General features: G+C 30.0%; 1 protein-coding gene across 1 annotated transcript in view; it reads left to right on the top strand.

Moving 5' to 3' along the window:
• The window catches only part of LOC119689240 (peroxisomal acyl-coenzyme A oxidase 3), a 30,869-nt gene extending 24,848 nt beyond the window's left edge, over positions 1-6,021 (top strand). Inside the window, exons 2-6 of the mRNA XM_038104029.1 lie at positions 639-786; positions 855-1,778; positions 1,840-1,965; positions 4,533-4,869; positions 4,936-6,021. Of these exons, the coding sequence (XP_037959957.1) occupies positions 652-786; positions 855-1,778; positions 1,840-1,965; positions 4,533-4,869; positions 4,936-5,486 (2,073 nt within the window). The 5' untranslated portion in view covers positions 639-651 and the 3' untranslated portion in view covers positions 5,487-6,021. The remainder of the gene's footprint in view (positions 1-638; positions 787-854; positions 1,779-1,839; positions 1,966-4,532; positions 4,870-4,935) is intronic.
• Positions 6,022-15,650: the final 9,629 nt, after the last annotated feature.

Here is a 15,650-nt window from a genome sequence, read left to right as displayed (position 1 = left end):
TACTAGGCATAGGTTGTCTATAAGACGCTTATACCTTTCGCGCAATCACACTACGTCCTTCATAACAGTAATGTTGCTTATTCTTCTTCCTAGGGGCTGTAAAACGGTATTTACTTCATTTAACGTTGACCTTCACTTCCTTTGCAAGCTTGCGGGTTGTATACCAACCCCTGCTGACAGATTTCGGTAGGTGCCTTTCAAAGTGTGTGCCCGATCCATTCAAAGTTTCTTTTGCGAACTTCAAGGTTGACAGCTGTTACATTTGTTCTGGTCCAAAGGTCTTGATTTGGTATTCTGTTTGGCCAGAAAATACGCAAAGTTTTGAAGAGACAGCATTTGATAAATACGCTCAGTTTGTTTTGTATGTTTTTCGTAAGAGAACTGAACTAAGGAGAACTGAAAGAACGCATGCTGTAAAGATTTTTATCTATGTGCGTAAACTATAGGTATTAGAGCTCCACACTTTACGAAGCCCAGGGGTTTTCTTTATTCTACTTATCTACATATCACTTATATTAATAATGGTTAATTATATTATTTAAGTTATTACAATATTTTAGACCATTTGCAACAATAGAGAGTTGTTGTAGTGTTTTATGGTAAACATATTTGTAATAATTTTCACTACATTTTTGCAGGTAATTATAAAAAATGAAGGAAATTTCAAATACATCGTTTATACCAGACCTGCCAAAGGGTCCGCTATGTGCTTATCGCAAACGCGCTCCTTTCGATTGGAAGAGTTTAAGACTTATGTTTGAAGAGGAACAAACACTTAGAATTAAGGTGAGTATTTTTATATAAATATTGCTAAAATATGACAAGGAAATAAATATTTCTATAATTTTTTGTAGTATAAAGTTTGGAAAACTTTGGAGAATGATCCATTATTTGCGAAATTAAAAACAACGCGAACCACCGATGAACAGAAATATATTTGTGCTATGCAAATGAACCGTATGGCACATCTTAATTTAGTTCCTAAGGAGTTTGAACAGCGTTCCTTTGGTGAGAAAACCAAATATTTAATGGGCATTAATGAGGCACTACACTCGTACTGTCCGAGTCTATCGGTGAAAATTGCTCTTGGCGTAGGCTTATTTAATAATGCAATACGCGCTATGGGCACAGAACGTCATATGAAATATTATGAGGCTGCTTGGAATCGTGAACTAGTGACATGTTTGGCCATAACTGAAATGTCACATGGTAGTAATACAAAGAGTATACGTACAACGGCTGTTTACGATCCAAAAACACAAGAATTTATTATAAATTCACCCGATTTTGAAGCTGCAAAATGTTGGGTCGGCAATCTGGGAAAGACTGCAACAATTGCAATGGCTTTCGCGAATCTTTATACAGCGGATGGAGTTAATCATGGTCTACACGGTTTCCTGATACCTATACGTGATCCAAAAACTCTAATATCATATCCTGGTGTGTTAGTTGGTGATATTGGAGAAAAAGTTGGTTTAAATGGTATTGATAATGGTTTTGTAATGTTTACAAATTATCGTATACCACGTGAGAATCTTCTGAATCGCACGGGTGATGTGACGCCAGAAGGCGTTTACGAAAGTGTATTTAGTGAGCCTGGCAAAGTTTTGGGAGCGGCATTAGAATCTTTTTCAGCTGGACGTATTGGTATAATGCAGGAATCTGTTAATACATTATCAAATGCTGCTGTTATATCAGTGCGTTACGCAGCATTACGTAAGCAATTTGGACCGGAGAGAAATGGCCCAGAACTGCCTATAATTGAATACCAATTGCATGTAAGTAGTTGAGTTTTATTATATATAAATTTGAAATAATTTGGTTTAATTTTTTTTAAAGCAATGGAGAATATTTCCATATTTAGCTGCATCCTGTGTGCTTAAAGTAGCTGTAGTAGAGTTGACAAACACTTATTTACGGATCATAGAACAAACACAAGCGGATTCAAATGGATTTGAAACATTGGTAATTAAGCTTTTAGTGTTATTAACTTTCTAAGAAAAAATGAGGTGCATGCTAGTCAAAGTAACGCCTTTCCCATGTCGTTGTGGTAGCCACACTTTCGCAAGTTCGATATAGTATAAGTTCTTGAGTCCAACATGGGTTTAGGTAGCGAAATCTTGCTATTTTATTTAGGCGGACCCATAAACCAGAAAAGACTCGTTCTTGTGTATATATTTAGAAATGAAAATAAATCACAGATGTGTGATTTCATGTGTTTAGCACGAGTTACTCCAATTGAGTTTAGAATATAACTAAATTCAAAGGGGCAAAAACAGTTCTTGCTAAATGTGGAATACGTTGTTATTCACAGAAAAGTGTCTTTAAACTCTCATTTTTCTTTCTATTAATTGTAGTGAACTAACTTATGTATTCATCTCTTTAGTTCCTGGTCCATCGTATTGGGCCATATTATTTTTTTTTGAGCATATTACAATTATAAGTTTTGTGTTATGCAATTTAGTATTGGACATATTTAGAGTTAATACAGTAGGACTAATTTAAATCAGTTTAAGTCTATGACTTATAATTGCTTTTTAACAACACTATTAATAAAGAATATTCACTATTGACTAGGTATGTAAATTTTTATAAAATTTTATGTCACGAACGTAACTCTAAAACCTTCGTTATTCCGTATACTCTAAATTTTTATTATTCCGTATTTTCAAAAAAACTATACTAGATTGGAGTTGTAGATAGCTAATGTTGGAGGAGAAAAAAACATAATAAGTGAAATCTACATCTTCAAGACTTTCATCAATTCGTTAGATCAATGCAAATAGTTTGTTAGCAAAACAAATTTTTAGAATCTTGTTTGAAACCAGAGATGTAGGAACGTACATTTCTTTACGTCAAAATTCTGTTAAAATGTTTCGTACAATTCTCTCTTGTATAATATGCTACACCTATTTTAGTAGCTCTTTTATGTATTTTAAACTGCTTGTGGAATGACTCGTTTTCTTTAACCTGTGTAGGTCATAATCTGCGAAAAATGCATTGTTTTCTTTAGGAATGTTTAGGAATATTATAGGAATGTATACGATATTGTCTTGGAAGTCATGTATTGTTATTCAACTACTTTTATATTACTTATATAGTTGTTTAGGAATGATATATTTTAATATTTGTTTAGTATTATTTGAAACTTTTATTTATTGGATTAGTTATTTGGTTTAGTATAATTTTATTGCATACTATGCTTATTCTAACAATAAGTATTGAAACACGCAATTATTAATGCTCGGACAGTCTTTTTTTCACAAATTTACTACCAACGACAATTGAATGTTAATCAATGCCTGACATCCAGGTTAACTTTCATCAAATTCGTAGATAAAATCAGTTTTTAAGTGTTTAATTATGGTTTACTCGAAGATAGCAAACACTCTCCCAAATGTGCGACCTGACCGACCATTGAAGAGGATAGAGAAATGAAATACAGATTTCAAGAGTCAAGAGTTAATATTAAATACTTATTAAGGTGATAATAGTAAAGAAATATTTAAGTCCCGAAATTTCATTTTTGATCAATTGAATTTTTGACTTGCCCATATAGCTGCCAAATATACCTTTAAATATCTATCATTACAATAATCTTTGAACACATCTATTGATTTAGATGCCCGTATATAATTTTTGGACTGTAAGTATCAAGTATTGAACCCTGTCAAATACAAACCGTAGAGTCGAGCCTATCGTGGGTTCATATAAAGGGATTTGGTACTTAAACGGGGCGGAGCCATAAATCAAGAGGTCTGAAATTTATGTGTTCATTTGGATATGAAAATAGGTGAATTATTTTATGAGCAATAGACCTGCATTTGGGCCATATAATTTGGTAGAATATTTATGAGTTTACACGTAATTGGTTAGAACGTGCCTATATACAGATCCCAGTTGGGTGAGGTTAGTTCTTGTTGTGCAAGGAAGACGTTTTTATGTTCAGTTATAATTACTTTCATTTTACTGACAATTCTTTAATCTTCGGGTTGCAGTTTGCTATTTTTATGAGGTATATAAAGACACAAATAGTAGATTTAACTCAGGTTGACTTAAGAATATTTAGCAAAGGAAGATAAAAGGTACCATTGTCAAGCTCTGAGTAGATACAATGGTTTTGTCTTTTTAGATATAAATACATATATAGTTCGTACATATATAGATCTTAGCTATATATAAGTGACGTAGAAAATAAATGGTTCTAGGTTATATTGTTTTGCTCTTGTGAATTATTTACGCCAAAATAATATAACGGTAGGTTATCTGAGAATGCTGTAAAAGCGTCATAAGAATCATGGGCGAATGAATCAATGGAATGTCTGTTTTTTTTCTTAATTATAATTATAAATTATTTACATTTATAAACATTTATAAAATATTTCTAATTTCTAGTTTTAAATGATTAATTTTGAAAGAAATGTAGTATCTCGTTCTTCCCATATTTACTATAGCTTGAATATCGCATCTTACTTTAGTTCATTATTTAATTCAGTAATCAAATTTTAAATAATTCTTGAATTAAATTGTAGACTCAGCTGGTGTCGGAAATACATGCTGTGATTTCTTCCCTTAAGCCATTGATAACTTGGACAGCGCGAGACGCTTTGCAAGAAGCACGTGAGGCTTGTGGCGGTCATGGTTACTTAAAAGCTTCAAAGTTGGGTGATTTGCGTAACGACCACGATCCAAGTTGCACTTACGAAGGTGACAATAATGTATTGGGACAGCAAGCATCAAATTGGTTGTTACGTCAATGGAGCGAGTCCAGTGTGGGTTGTACAGAGCGTTTTATTATTAACCGTGTCGAAATTTTAGGTTATAATTACGGGAATGTACTAAAAATGTGTCCTATAGATTCTTATGAATGTAAGTTTATTATAATATATCTCTAAATGCTTGAAAAATTATTATTTTTGAATTGTTTTTTTTTAGTTGTTCTACGTTGTTACGAATGGATGCTCTGCTATTTATTGGATACAACCACAAAACGTGTGGCGCTTAGTGTCAATAACGGTGTACATCGTTTTGAGGCACGAAACAATTCCCAAGTGTATGGTGCACGTGAGCTTTCGCTGGCCTATGCGGAATATTTTGCTTTATGTAAATACGTTAAACGTGTCCAACGTTCTGATGTTGTCGGTACATTAGCAAATGTTATGGAATTACTTTTTGGTGTATATGCTATGTGGTGTCTTGATCGACATTTGACTATATTTTATGTTGGTGGTTTTGCGACGAATTCTAATTTCGCCGAAGATGTGCGTGCACGTCTATTACAAAAATGTGCAGAACTCAAGGACTCGGCAGTTTCGGTGGCAGATGCATTGGCCCCACCAGACTTTGCTTTAGATTCGGTTATAGCCAAATCTGACGGACTTTTGTATGAGAATTTACAAAACGAATTTATGACCAATCAGGGCGCATTTGAAAGACCCTCATGGTGGAAAGATATTATAATACCACAAGTGAAATCAAAGCTTTAATTTTGTTTTAAGTACTCCTTTTCTTTAAGAATTAAAAATTCCTTTATTTATAAAATAAAATTTGTAAAAAAAACACAGTATTGTAGTACTGTTAACTGGTATTTAGTAACGATGATCATTATGATAATAATATTGTTAATTATATTAAAAAGGACAAATAATATAGATATTTGGGTGTTGTCATAATACGGATACAAGCCACCGCATTTTTAAAAAAATGTTTTCTTATTTTAATCTTGTAGCACGAAAGGTATTTAGATCTTAGATAATTGCTGATATTGTAATTTATGTAAAACGTTTATAAACAAGTATGTCGGATAAAGAGTTCATTCAGATACGCTTTCAAGAAAAAAAATGTAAAGTTATACATACATACAAACATACATACATACATATATTTTTCACGTGTCTTTTATACAAATTTACTTTATGTTAATTGTTATAAACGTCTTTGGAAAGTTATTATCTTATATATATATTTTCTCTGTTATATGTGAAGAATAATAAAATGTTTATAATAAAATTATTGTATTATTAATTTGAATGATATTGTCTTTTAAATTTTATTAAAAATGTTTGCAAAAATAAATTTCACTTAAAGTTGTTAATATATATGTATACACTTTATACCATATACTGTACCATATATAATGAGTTCCCTACTGTTGACTCACTAATGTAGATTTCAAAATTTTAGAACTCAAAGCAATCCGCAGGAATAGCTATTATAAATATATTGTAAATTATTGTAAAAGTTATTTATTTAATTAATATATACATTATTTTGTGATAGTTTAAATACTTTTAAAGGAATGAGTATAAAAAATAGAAAGACAGACTTTCAACGTTATCTAAGCTGTATTTGTGTAAAGAGATAATACATAAAATCAGCAACCAGTGTCACCTACACGCTTTTTGTGTTCCACTTCTGTAGCGCATTGAATATAGAAGTTCCTTATAGATATAGTAAAGTTCTTGGAATGTAGGCATTGTGGAGATCGAACCTATTTTTCAAAAATGGAAAACGAAATTAGTGGTATGTCTGATTTTGTAAATTTGTTAATGCATTCACACAGACTTATAGTCTGTATATTAAAAAATAATATAAATATAAAATTTTTTAAATTTATTTTTCGATGTGTTTATTAGAATAATTTTTTTTATATATTTTTAATCTGGCTCTAGGTCCTTTCTTTTTAAATAATTAAACGTTTAATATTTTTTATTATAGTCCATATTTTGAATTTCTTTGAGAGTCATCATCAGGGTTGCGATACGTCCCCCTCTTTGTTCTATCGTTTATATTGTACTCAGTACACAAAGAGGAGGACGTATCGTAATCCTGAAGATAACTCTCAAGGAGAGTCGAAATATAGAGTATAATAAAAAATATTAAACGTTTAATTATTTAAAAATAAGGGACCTACAGCCAGATTAAAAATATATAAAAAACCATAATAACACAAGTAAATAAAACTTTAGCAGATTTTGAAAAACTATAATAAATTCTAAAATTAATAGCTAAATATAGATAATTTATCTAAAGTATTGATAGAATATAGCCTGTTGTTTTTTTGGCTCAGAGTCGATTTCGTTGCATACTTACGGTTATATTCTAATAGAAGGTATTCCGGCTGAGAGAAATTATTTTCTGTTGAGAGGAATTCGTTTCTGATTTGATAGGCAGTCTAAACAAATTATATATGGACTATAAACTAATTAAGAAATTCGAATACTTCCTAAGATCACTGATAATGAGTACTTGACCATACTCTAAACAGTCAAATTTCAATAAATTAATCGAATTATTGTTGTTGTTTCCTTATTACTTTTTGAACCCTTCTAGTTTCTTTTCGTTATAAAAAGCTTAACATTCGACAAAAAAATATCAACCTAAGAATTTCTTTTCTGTTGAGAGTATTTCTTTTCTGCTGAGAGAAGTTGGCTCCGGTTGGGAGAAACTGTTTCATTATTCTGTTTCAGTGAGTATTAGTTTATCAGCAAGTCTATAGTACTACGAAGTATTTATTAAAATGCACCACTGATGTAGTTACTCACTGTTCATTTTATTTAGCAATCTTTCTTCTAAACATTATCACTTAGAGAGTCTCTTACTATATTAAAACGTCATGAAAAAGTGTCAATTGATTATTGATATTGATAAACAGGTATACCTGATAATTGTGGTGTTTATACGCCAATTTCTACTAATTAAGTGTTATTACTAGTTTAACTACTTTATATTTCACTTCATCTCATCTTTAGTTCTTTATTAGATTTTCAAATTTTGAACCAAAGAAAGACGCTAACTAAATTGGGGTTTAAAGCTATTAATAGTTCATATTACCAAATTTTTGATTTGAATTGAAATTTATGAGTCTTATAATCCTATTTTTTGGATTGCATATCTTACTTTGTACTAATAGTTATGAGATTGATTTGCTATCAGATTATCTCATGTTCCTCATGTTTTTGTAAAAACAATAAGCTTTTATTCTTTAGTTAACGTTATATAAAACGAGTTTGTTAGATTATAGAATTTAGAATTTTATAATACTCGTATGTTGAAAAAAAAAAAACGTCTGCAGCATAAGCTATTAATATAGGTTAGTTTAGGTTATACCGGCGATCGGAAGGGATCTACTTAGGCTTGTAAGGCCATTGTGCTATCGTATTATTAAACAAAACCCAAAAGTTAATACCATTTTAAACCTTTGGTAAACCCTATGACGCTATTCAGAGAGAGGTCTTGCAGTACGCCAAGATTCTCGAAAAAAAAGCCGCTAAAGTATTAAGGTGACACATCGCATGGGTCGGACAGAAGTAAAACAAGTGGAAGGCATTTTCATCGTTGTTATCACAAATGCGGCAGATATGGTTGAAAGGGAGATTTAGTCTCCTAGTATGCTTACCTAAAATACAATGACCTGTAAGTAAACCAACTGCAAGACTGATATTTCTACAAGGTATCTCGTTGAATTTGATTTTCTAATCTATTAACCCATTTCGGACCACAGTGTGGTACACCACATGGCTAGTTTAGAATATTTTTTAATATTTAAAGAATATTTTACATTTTTTAGTAAAAAAGAACGTGAGAATAATCTCTCAAATAAATATTAAACTTTTCTCATTTACTTAAACATGTTTTATTTTATCATTTACTATAGAAATTTCACCATAAAATTTTAGCTCTGAAATTGCCTGGGTTTAATGGGTTTATATAAACGTAACAAAATAATGCATGGAAGAAATGTTTCTCTAGAACTAAATACGAAAGGCGAAAGAGTATCATAAATTTAAAGAAATATTCTTAATTAAGAACAACTTCCCATTAAGGAATGAAAAGTAATAGCTGAATCGGTCATGATCTATGGAGTTGTGGAGTTTAAAATAAATGAATGAATTTGAATATACCAATTTTGTAGGATTTATGAAAATGAAAAGAGTGTGGCAAATTGTATACAAAATTCATATTTGATGTTTATTGAATTAATTTTTATGAAATTTATATATTTAAAAAAATCTGCACTAATTTAGATATAATACAAGTTCTCAACCCATTCGTTAGAGCGATTAATTTGTTTTTATAATGGTTATTTGCGATTTTAATAGCAATAATTAGGTTTTTTTTTGTTATTTATTTTTATCACGATTTGTAGTAAAAGAAAATAAAAAAAACAAAAATATTTTGGGTTTTAAAGTAAATAAATAGTTTACGTTTTCCGCGCTTTACCATAAGATCCAGCAATGTGAGAACCTGACTTTATTTACCAAGCTTCCATCCAATTTGACGTGAGAACTTGAGCATGTAAAGCTCAATTAAAATCTTTTCAAGTGTTTATAGTCAACGATTAACTTAAATAATTTATGAATAAAAAATTTCTAAACTATAAAAAATTATTTAATCATCAAGCATATTCGTTATGGATCGTGATCAGAAGGCGGTAACGTTTTGCATATAAAGTTAAGAAGATGATAAATTGAAATATTATATTATTGCGATATTAATAAGTTTTTTTTCTTTAAAATCTATAAAATCTTCTATAAACAACAACAATTTTTTTTATTCATCTGTAGGCTTGTATCAGCTTAGTAGTGTAGCTTATCACCTACGATGCGATTAGTCGTAGCTATTTACATATTAAGTATTATAAATTGAAGATATAGAAACTTATTTACATTTACCTATAAATAGAGTTCTTAACTTGATTGAATTTTTTTAAATCGTTTGAATTTTTCCACGCCTTATAGACTACTCAAACGGTAAAAGTTCCATGTTATCGAGAGATCTAGATATAATTGGTATAACTGTTAATTAGTGTATAATGCTAATTATATCTGTTATGAAACATAATTTCATAAGAGGAGTGAGTATATAGAAAAGTCTAACTTTTGTCCGCTAAGTTAGAAACACAAAAAAATTAGGTTCTGAAAATAAATCACCTTAGATTTCAATTCAATATACAATATATCAATAGTGTCGTGTTAGTTAGCTGTTTATAAACACTAGTTACCGGTTTTCGACTTGATACAGTTCTTCTCTTAAGATGGCTCAGCTCAGTGTGTATCTTCTTCGTTATTGTACATAAAGTGAGACTATACGATGTGTATATTTATATAATATAACGATGTGTATATTTATATAATATACACATCGTTATAATCGTATATAATCAAACTACTCCTAAATCAGTCAATAGTGCAGAGCAAAGATCAGGAGATATAGGGTGTAGCATTTACTTTTGAATGACTTCATAAAAGTTGAAAGTTGAATTAATTTGGTATCGTGATATTTTATAGGTGCTGAGCTTGTAAGCCTCACAAAAATTACAGTCTCTGTTTTTTGAAGCTTATTATTAGACACAAAACAACTGAGAAAGGTGTTAGAGTGACTGACAGTTGAAGCAAATATGCCAGACACCAATATAATGGCATAAACGCTTCTCTATATTTAATAAGAAGTAATGTTATGTCCAATATTACTGGTCATTCTTTAAGTTCCCAGTACGAACTTCTGCAGAGGTTAGGAGGATGTGGGCATAGAAAAGCGATTGAATACATAATAATTTTACTGTCAAGAACTGTGCAGATAATGGTTGCCTAAATAAAATTAATAAGATTAGTTATCAAAGACATATGGTTTAGGGGTCCCGAGCATATGCTAGTTCCAATAAGCTTTATATTTAAAATTGTTGTAATATAAGCAGAAATAGAGAATTTTCGAACAGTAGTGAGCAAGAACAACAAAAATTATTTTTATATTATTTTAATTAATTGAGTTTTTGACTTACCATACAGCTGTTTCGAATATTGCCAAATATCCATTTTCAGTGGTCTTGGAAATATTTCTTGTATTTGATTATTCGTAATAATATTCATCTACATGATTTCTGCTAGTTTTGATATTACGTGTCTTCTTCTTTTTCTTGATTCCTTTATCTCCTTGTGGAGCGTAGTTCCTTAGTTATGCATTTCCATCTTGTCTGTTTGTTTGCGATAGGTTTTATTTCGTTCCACGATTTCCCAGTTGCTAAAATCTCGGTTTGTGATATTTTTCTCCTTAATGTTTTGGATTGTACTATTTTTCGTTTCCCTTGCGGGTTCCAATCGAGTGCTTGACGTCATACCTCTGTTGGTTGTTGATATTACGTATAAGTTGTAGTAATTAAAAAATTGTTGAAATTACTTAAAATTATGCTCGCATAACATGCGTTTATCTGATGGCCAAAATTAACCAACCAAAATTGTAGAACTTAAGTTTTTTCTTCTCAGATTGTTCGCATGCTACAGTGAGTTGTTTGGGAAACCCCAACAATTGAGTTTGTGCCGCCGATGTTCGTGCCAACTTTTTTTCTTGGTTTCTAATTAATTTTTATGCACTTAAATTGTACAAAATCGAACAAGAATGGAGATGAAAAAAATTATTTGTTATAAAAAGTCTATAAAATTTCCAAATTTGTTAACTTTAACATCTTCTAACATCATCTGTACGATTAAAGTTCTCTTTATTTTTTTTTTTTGTTTAAGTTTTTGTTACCAGACACTTGGGTGAAGAGAAATTTCGATTTTTATTGTTTATTTGCGGTAATTTTGCTAATGACTCAAATGTTTTGATTTAATTTTATTGTTTTACAAAGACACAAAACCAGAAATATTAAAAATTTGGAACTATTTTTGGAGTAAAGTTTTATGTAAAGAAAAAAAAATAAAAAATAAAATACGGGCACTACGAAAATATATCCAGTAAAGTGCGAATATATTTAGATTGTGGTAAAAATTTTTTTTATCTGCTATATAATTAAAATACGAAATATATATTAAAACCATTGCGATATTTACAAAATAATTAAAAATAATATTTTTGGAATTTTCTCAATCGTTCACTGATATCAAGTTGGCTTCGTTGGGTTATAAATTTATATAAGACTCGATTTGGTTATAATGTCTTAATGTCTTGGAAATGTACTTTTTTTCATCCTCAAAAAAATAAGGTCCAATTAAGCCTATTATTAAATCCTTACTGCTACTTTTTGTAAATATACAAATTTTTGTTGAATCAATCTGGGATTCTTCTTTCTTCAAAATAGATAATTTTTATTATCTATTGTCTATTTATGACAATAGATAATATTTTATTATCTATCTTATTTATGACGAGACATGAAGAATTTCTACCGATTTGCATTAATATCCTTTTTATTTTAATCTTCAATGAAATAAAATCCAAATGGCTGCACTTTTTGTGGATCATAATATATTTCTTAAATTAATTTTGAATTCTTCTGTCTTTGTAATATTGGGGTGTTTCTATAGCTGCATGAGAACTTAAAATGATAACTCAAGACAGAAATATTATTGGAATGAAATTTTTTTTATTATAATCTTGGTATTTATATTTTGAATATGATTCGTCCGCCGGTATATGTCCGCCATATGTTACATGGTTCATTCGATCAGTCCAATTTTTTACTATTTTTTGGGATAAATGTGACCTTACGGCAAACCAATGACTTGAGATAACAACATAAAGAGTGATCGAGAGGCGTTAAATCGCTCGTACGATGGGGTCAGTTAATAGGACCAATTCTGAAAATAGAGTTGTTACCAGTTATCAAATTGATTTCGCAATAAATTGATTGTTAAGCCCGCTGTATGGCAAGTTGCGCCGTATTGCATCTTGTTGGCACCAAATATCTGATTTAGTGATGTTAAACTGATTAATTAATAAAAATTCAGGCAGCATGGATCTTTAGCGCTCGCCATTTACCGTAACGGTAGCTTTTAGCTCCTTCCTTATTTCGTAAGAAATAAGGATGGATGATGCCGTCAGAGTGTAAACCACACCAAACAGTCAATTTGAATGGATGTAATGCTGATGCGTTATCGGATTGAGGACTGTCTTCGTTCTATGTACGATAATGTTACTTATTAACGTAGCGATCAAGGCCGATTATGTTATAAATGGATGAAGTAATTAATGAATTTCGCGAACAGATTTATTGTTTTCAAAACACAAATTTTTTGGGGGCTATTTCAGATATGGTCTAATATTTTATATAAGTGACTTTTGGACATATTAATCTATATATATCTATGTATTAGAAAACTGAACCAAAGTGCTTAACCAGATTTGTGTTGATCAAATTTAGAGTTTTGCCCAGTGTATTTTTTTTTGAACATTAATGCATTTACTCTACTATTACATATGCTTCATTATAAATTATGGTAGTTTCATAAATATAAATAAATAGTTATAGTTTAGAATTAACATATTTAAATGAAAAATATATTAGAAGAATTCTTCCAAAATTTTTGTGTACATAAGTATACATATGTAAATAAATATATTTACATAACTAAACAGTGAAACAACTTAGTTCTAGAAAATGGGGACTAATGACAAGTGATTATGAAACATGGAGGAAATTTTAACGGGTAACCATAATTTGTTTAGAGGCATTATGTTTTTAACGATGATACTCCTATGTAACTTTACAGAACAAGGTGAACTCCGCACTAAATCTATACTAAATTCCCTTTAAAGTCAAAAAAAAATATTGTTAGATGGTGCAGTTTTAGGATTACTACAGTTAAATTTAAAACTTCTATTCAATTAAATTATGGTTAGATATAATTTAGGATTCGCTTCTTGATTGTAATTATTTTTACTGATTGTGTATTGTTGAAATCTGGAGTAATAATTGAATACAGAGTATATAGAATATATATAATAGAAGATACTCATGTAGAATAACACAATTCTTTAGAAAACGCACATAGACCATGAGGTCTATTGTCACCTGTCAATATAACCATTTAGTATTGGCCACAAAGCCATTGACATGAGGTAGAGGAGCAGAATTAAGTTCTCTTAGCGAATCGAAAAAGTGCGACCCTATGTAAGAAAGTCTATATCTTGTGAAAGCAGGGCATAGTAATAGAAGGTGTATTGGTGAATTCATGTAATACCAAGAAAATATTTTCAAAGTTTACCAATGATGGGTGCCTACCTACATTGAAAACAGATGTTTAAGTTTTGATTTCTTGTGCCATTTATTAGCAGAGTAACCAGAATATTCTTAATATATTCATTCTTTTAGGGATAAAGATAAATTTAAAAATTAAAAGCTATAAACAAAAAATTCAAAAGTAAAGAAAAAAAATATTTAAATGTATTTTTATTTATCATTAATTTATTTAGAAAAAAAAATAAAAACCAAAAACAAAAAAAAATTATTTAATTAATGTGTTAAGTTCTTGAAGATTCTTCAAGAATATTCTATCAGAAATGAAGATAACATTAATTTATGTAAGAAAACTGGCCAAGCCCTTATCACTGATGAGCTAAATACTAAATATTAAATAAATACTAAATAATACTAAGTAAATTGAAGATAAATTTAGTATATATATTAATAAGAGTTGTTTATGTACTTTTTTTTAGATAGTTTTTATTTGAAATTATTAAGTGAATTTTTGTTTTTCCAGAATTATTCTTCTGTATATTTTACCCTTAGGAAGTATTATGAGTATTATTATTGCTATGGGATGTGAGACTGTGACCGTCGGTTCTATTGTGTCCCCTTCTGGGCTTTGAGTAGGTCTTTAAGCCCTGTTGCGTCAATAAAAAGTAGTATAGAACTTACTTTACAAAGTTTTATTGCCTCTTTTGTAAAGGTATACGTTCCCAGGAGTCTATTTCGTTTGTGCATAATCGTAGTGCATTCTAACAGTATATGTTTGGCTGACTCCTCATACTTTTCGCAAAATCTACAGTTTGAATTCGTATATATATTATTGCCTTTTTTTATAAAGGTACACATTCCCAGGAGTCTATTCCGTTTGTGCATAAGCATAGTGCATTCTAACAGTATATGTTTGGTTGATTCCTCATACTCTTCGCAAAATCTGCAGTTTGAATTCGTATATATATTATTTCCTCTTCTGTAAAGGTATACGTTCCCAGAAGTCTATTTCGTTTGTGCATAATCGTAGTACATTCCAACAGTATATGTTTGGCTGATTCCTCATACTCTTCGCAAAATCTACAGTTTGCATTCGTATATATATTATTGCCTTTTTTTATAAAGGTACACATTCCCAGGAGTCTATTCCGTTTGTGCATTAGCGCAGTGAATTCAAACAGCGCATGTATTACTGGCTTCTCTTACTCTACGCAAAATATATAGTTTGCATCAGTCTCGTTTGTGATTATATAGCCTCAGTGAATATAATTGTCGCGATTTTTCAAATTTAGTTTTATCATCTCGTCTTAGAATAAGTAATAAGTCCTTAAGTACCTAAGGGTTCAGCTGTAAACATTTTTTTTTTAATTAATCAATGCCCCTTTTTCCTCTTCTTTAAATGTCATTCGGAATGGGGGAATTACCTTTTATATGAAATAAATAATTGTTAAACTATTTTAAACTGAGTTGTTGATTACAACTATAAAAAAATTTCTTTCCATCACGGCTATTTCTTATAATTTTATAAATTTTATCTATATATTATAAGTAATTAATATCATTTACTGCTATTAATTTACACGTGATTTTCGTTGGCTTAATTAAAGCTATTTCTAGTATTATTTAAATTTACAAAAAATGTGCAGTCAATGACTAAGAAATTAATCGTCTATGTATTGTATATAAATGAAAGATT

The sequence above is a fragment of the Teleopsis dalmanni genome, chromosome X (assembly GCF_002237135.1).
Source record: "Teleopsis dalmanni isolate 2A chromosome X, ASM223713v2, whole genome shotgun sequence".
NCBI classification, from domain to species: domain Eukaryota; kingdom Metazoa; phylum Arthropoda; class Insecta; order Diptera; family Diopsidae; genus Teleopsis; species Teleopsis dalmanni.
This window is presented reverse-complemented; position numbering and strand designations above follow the sequence as displayed.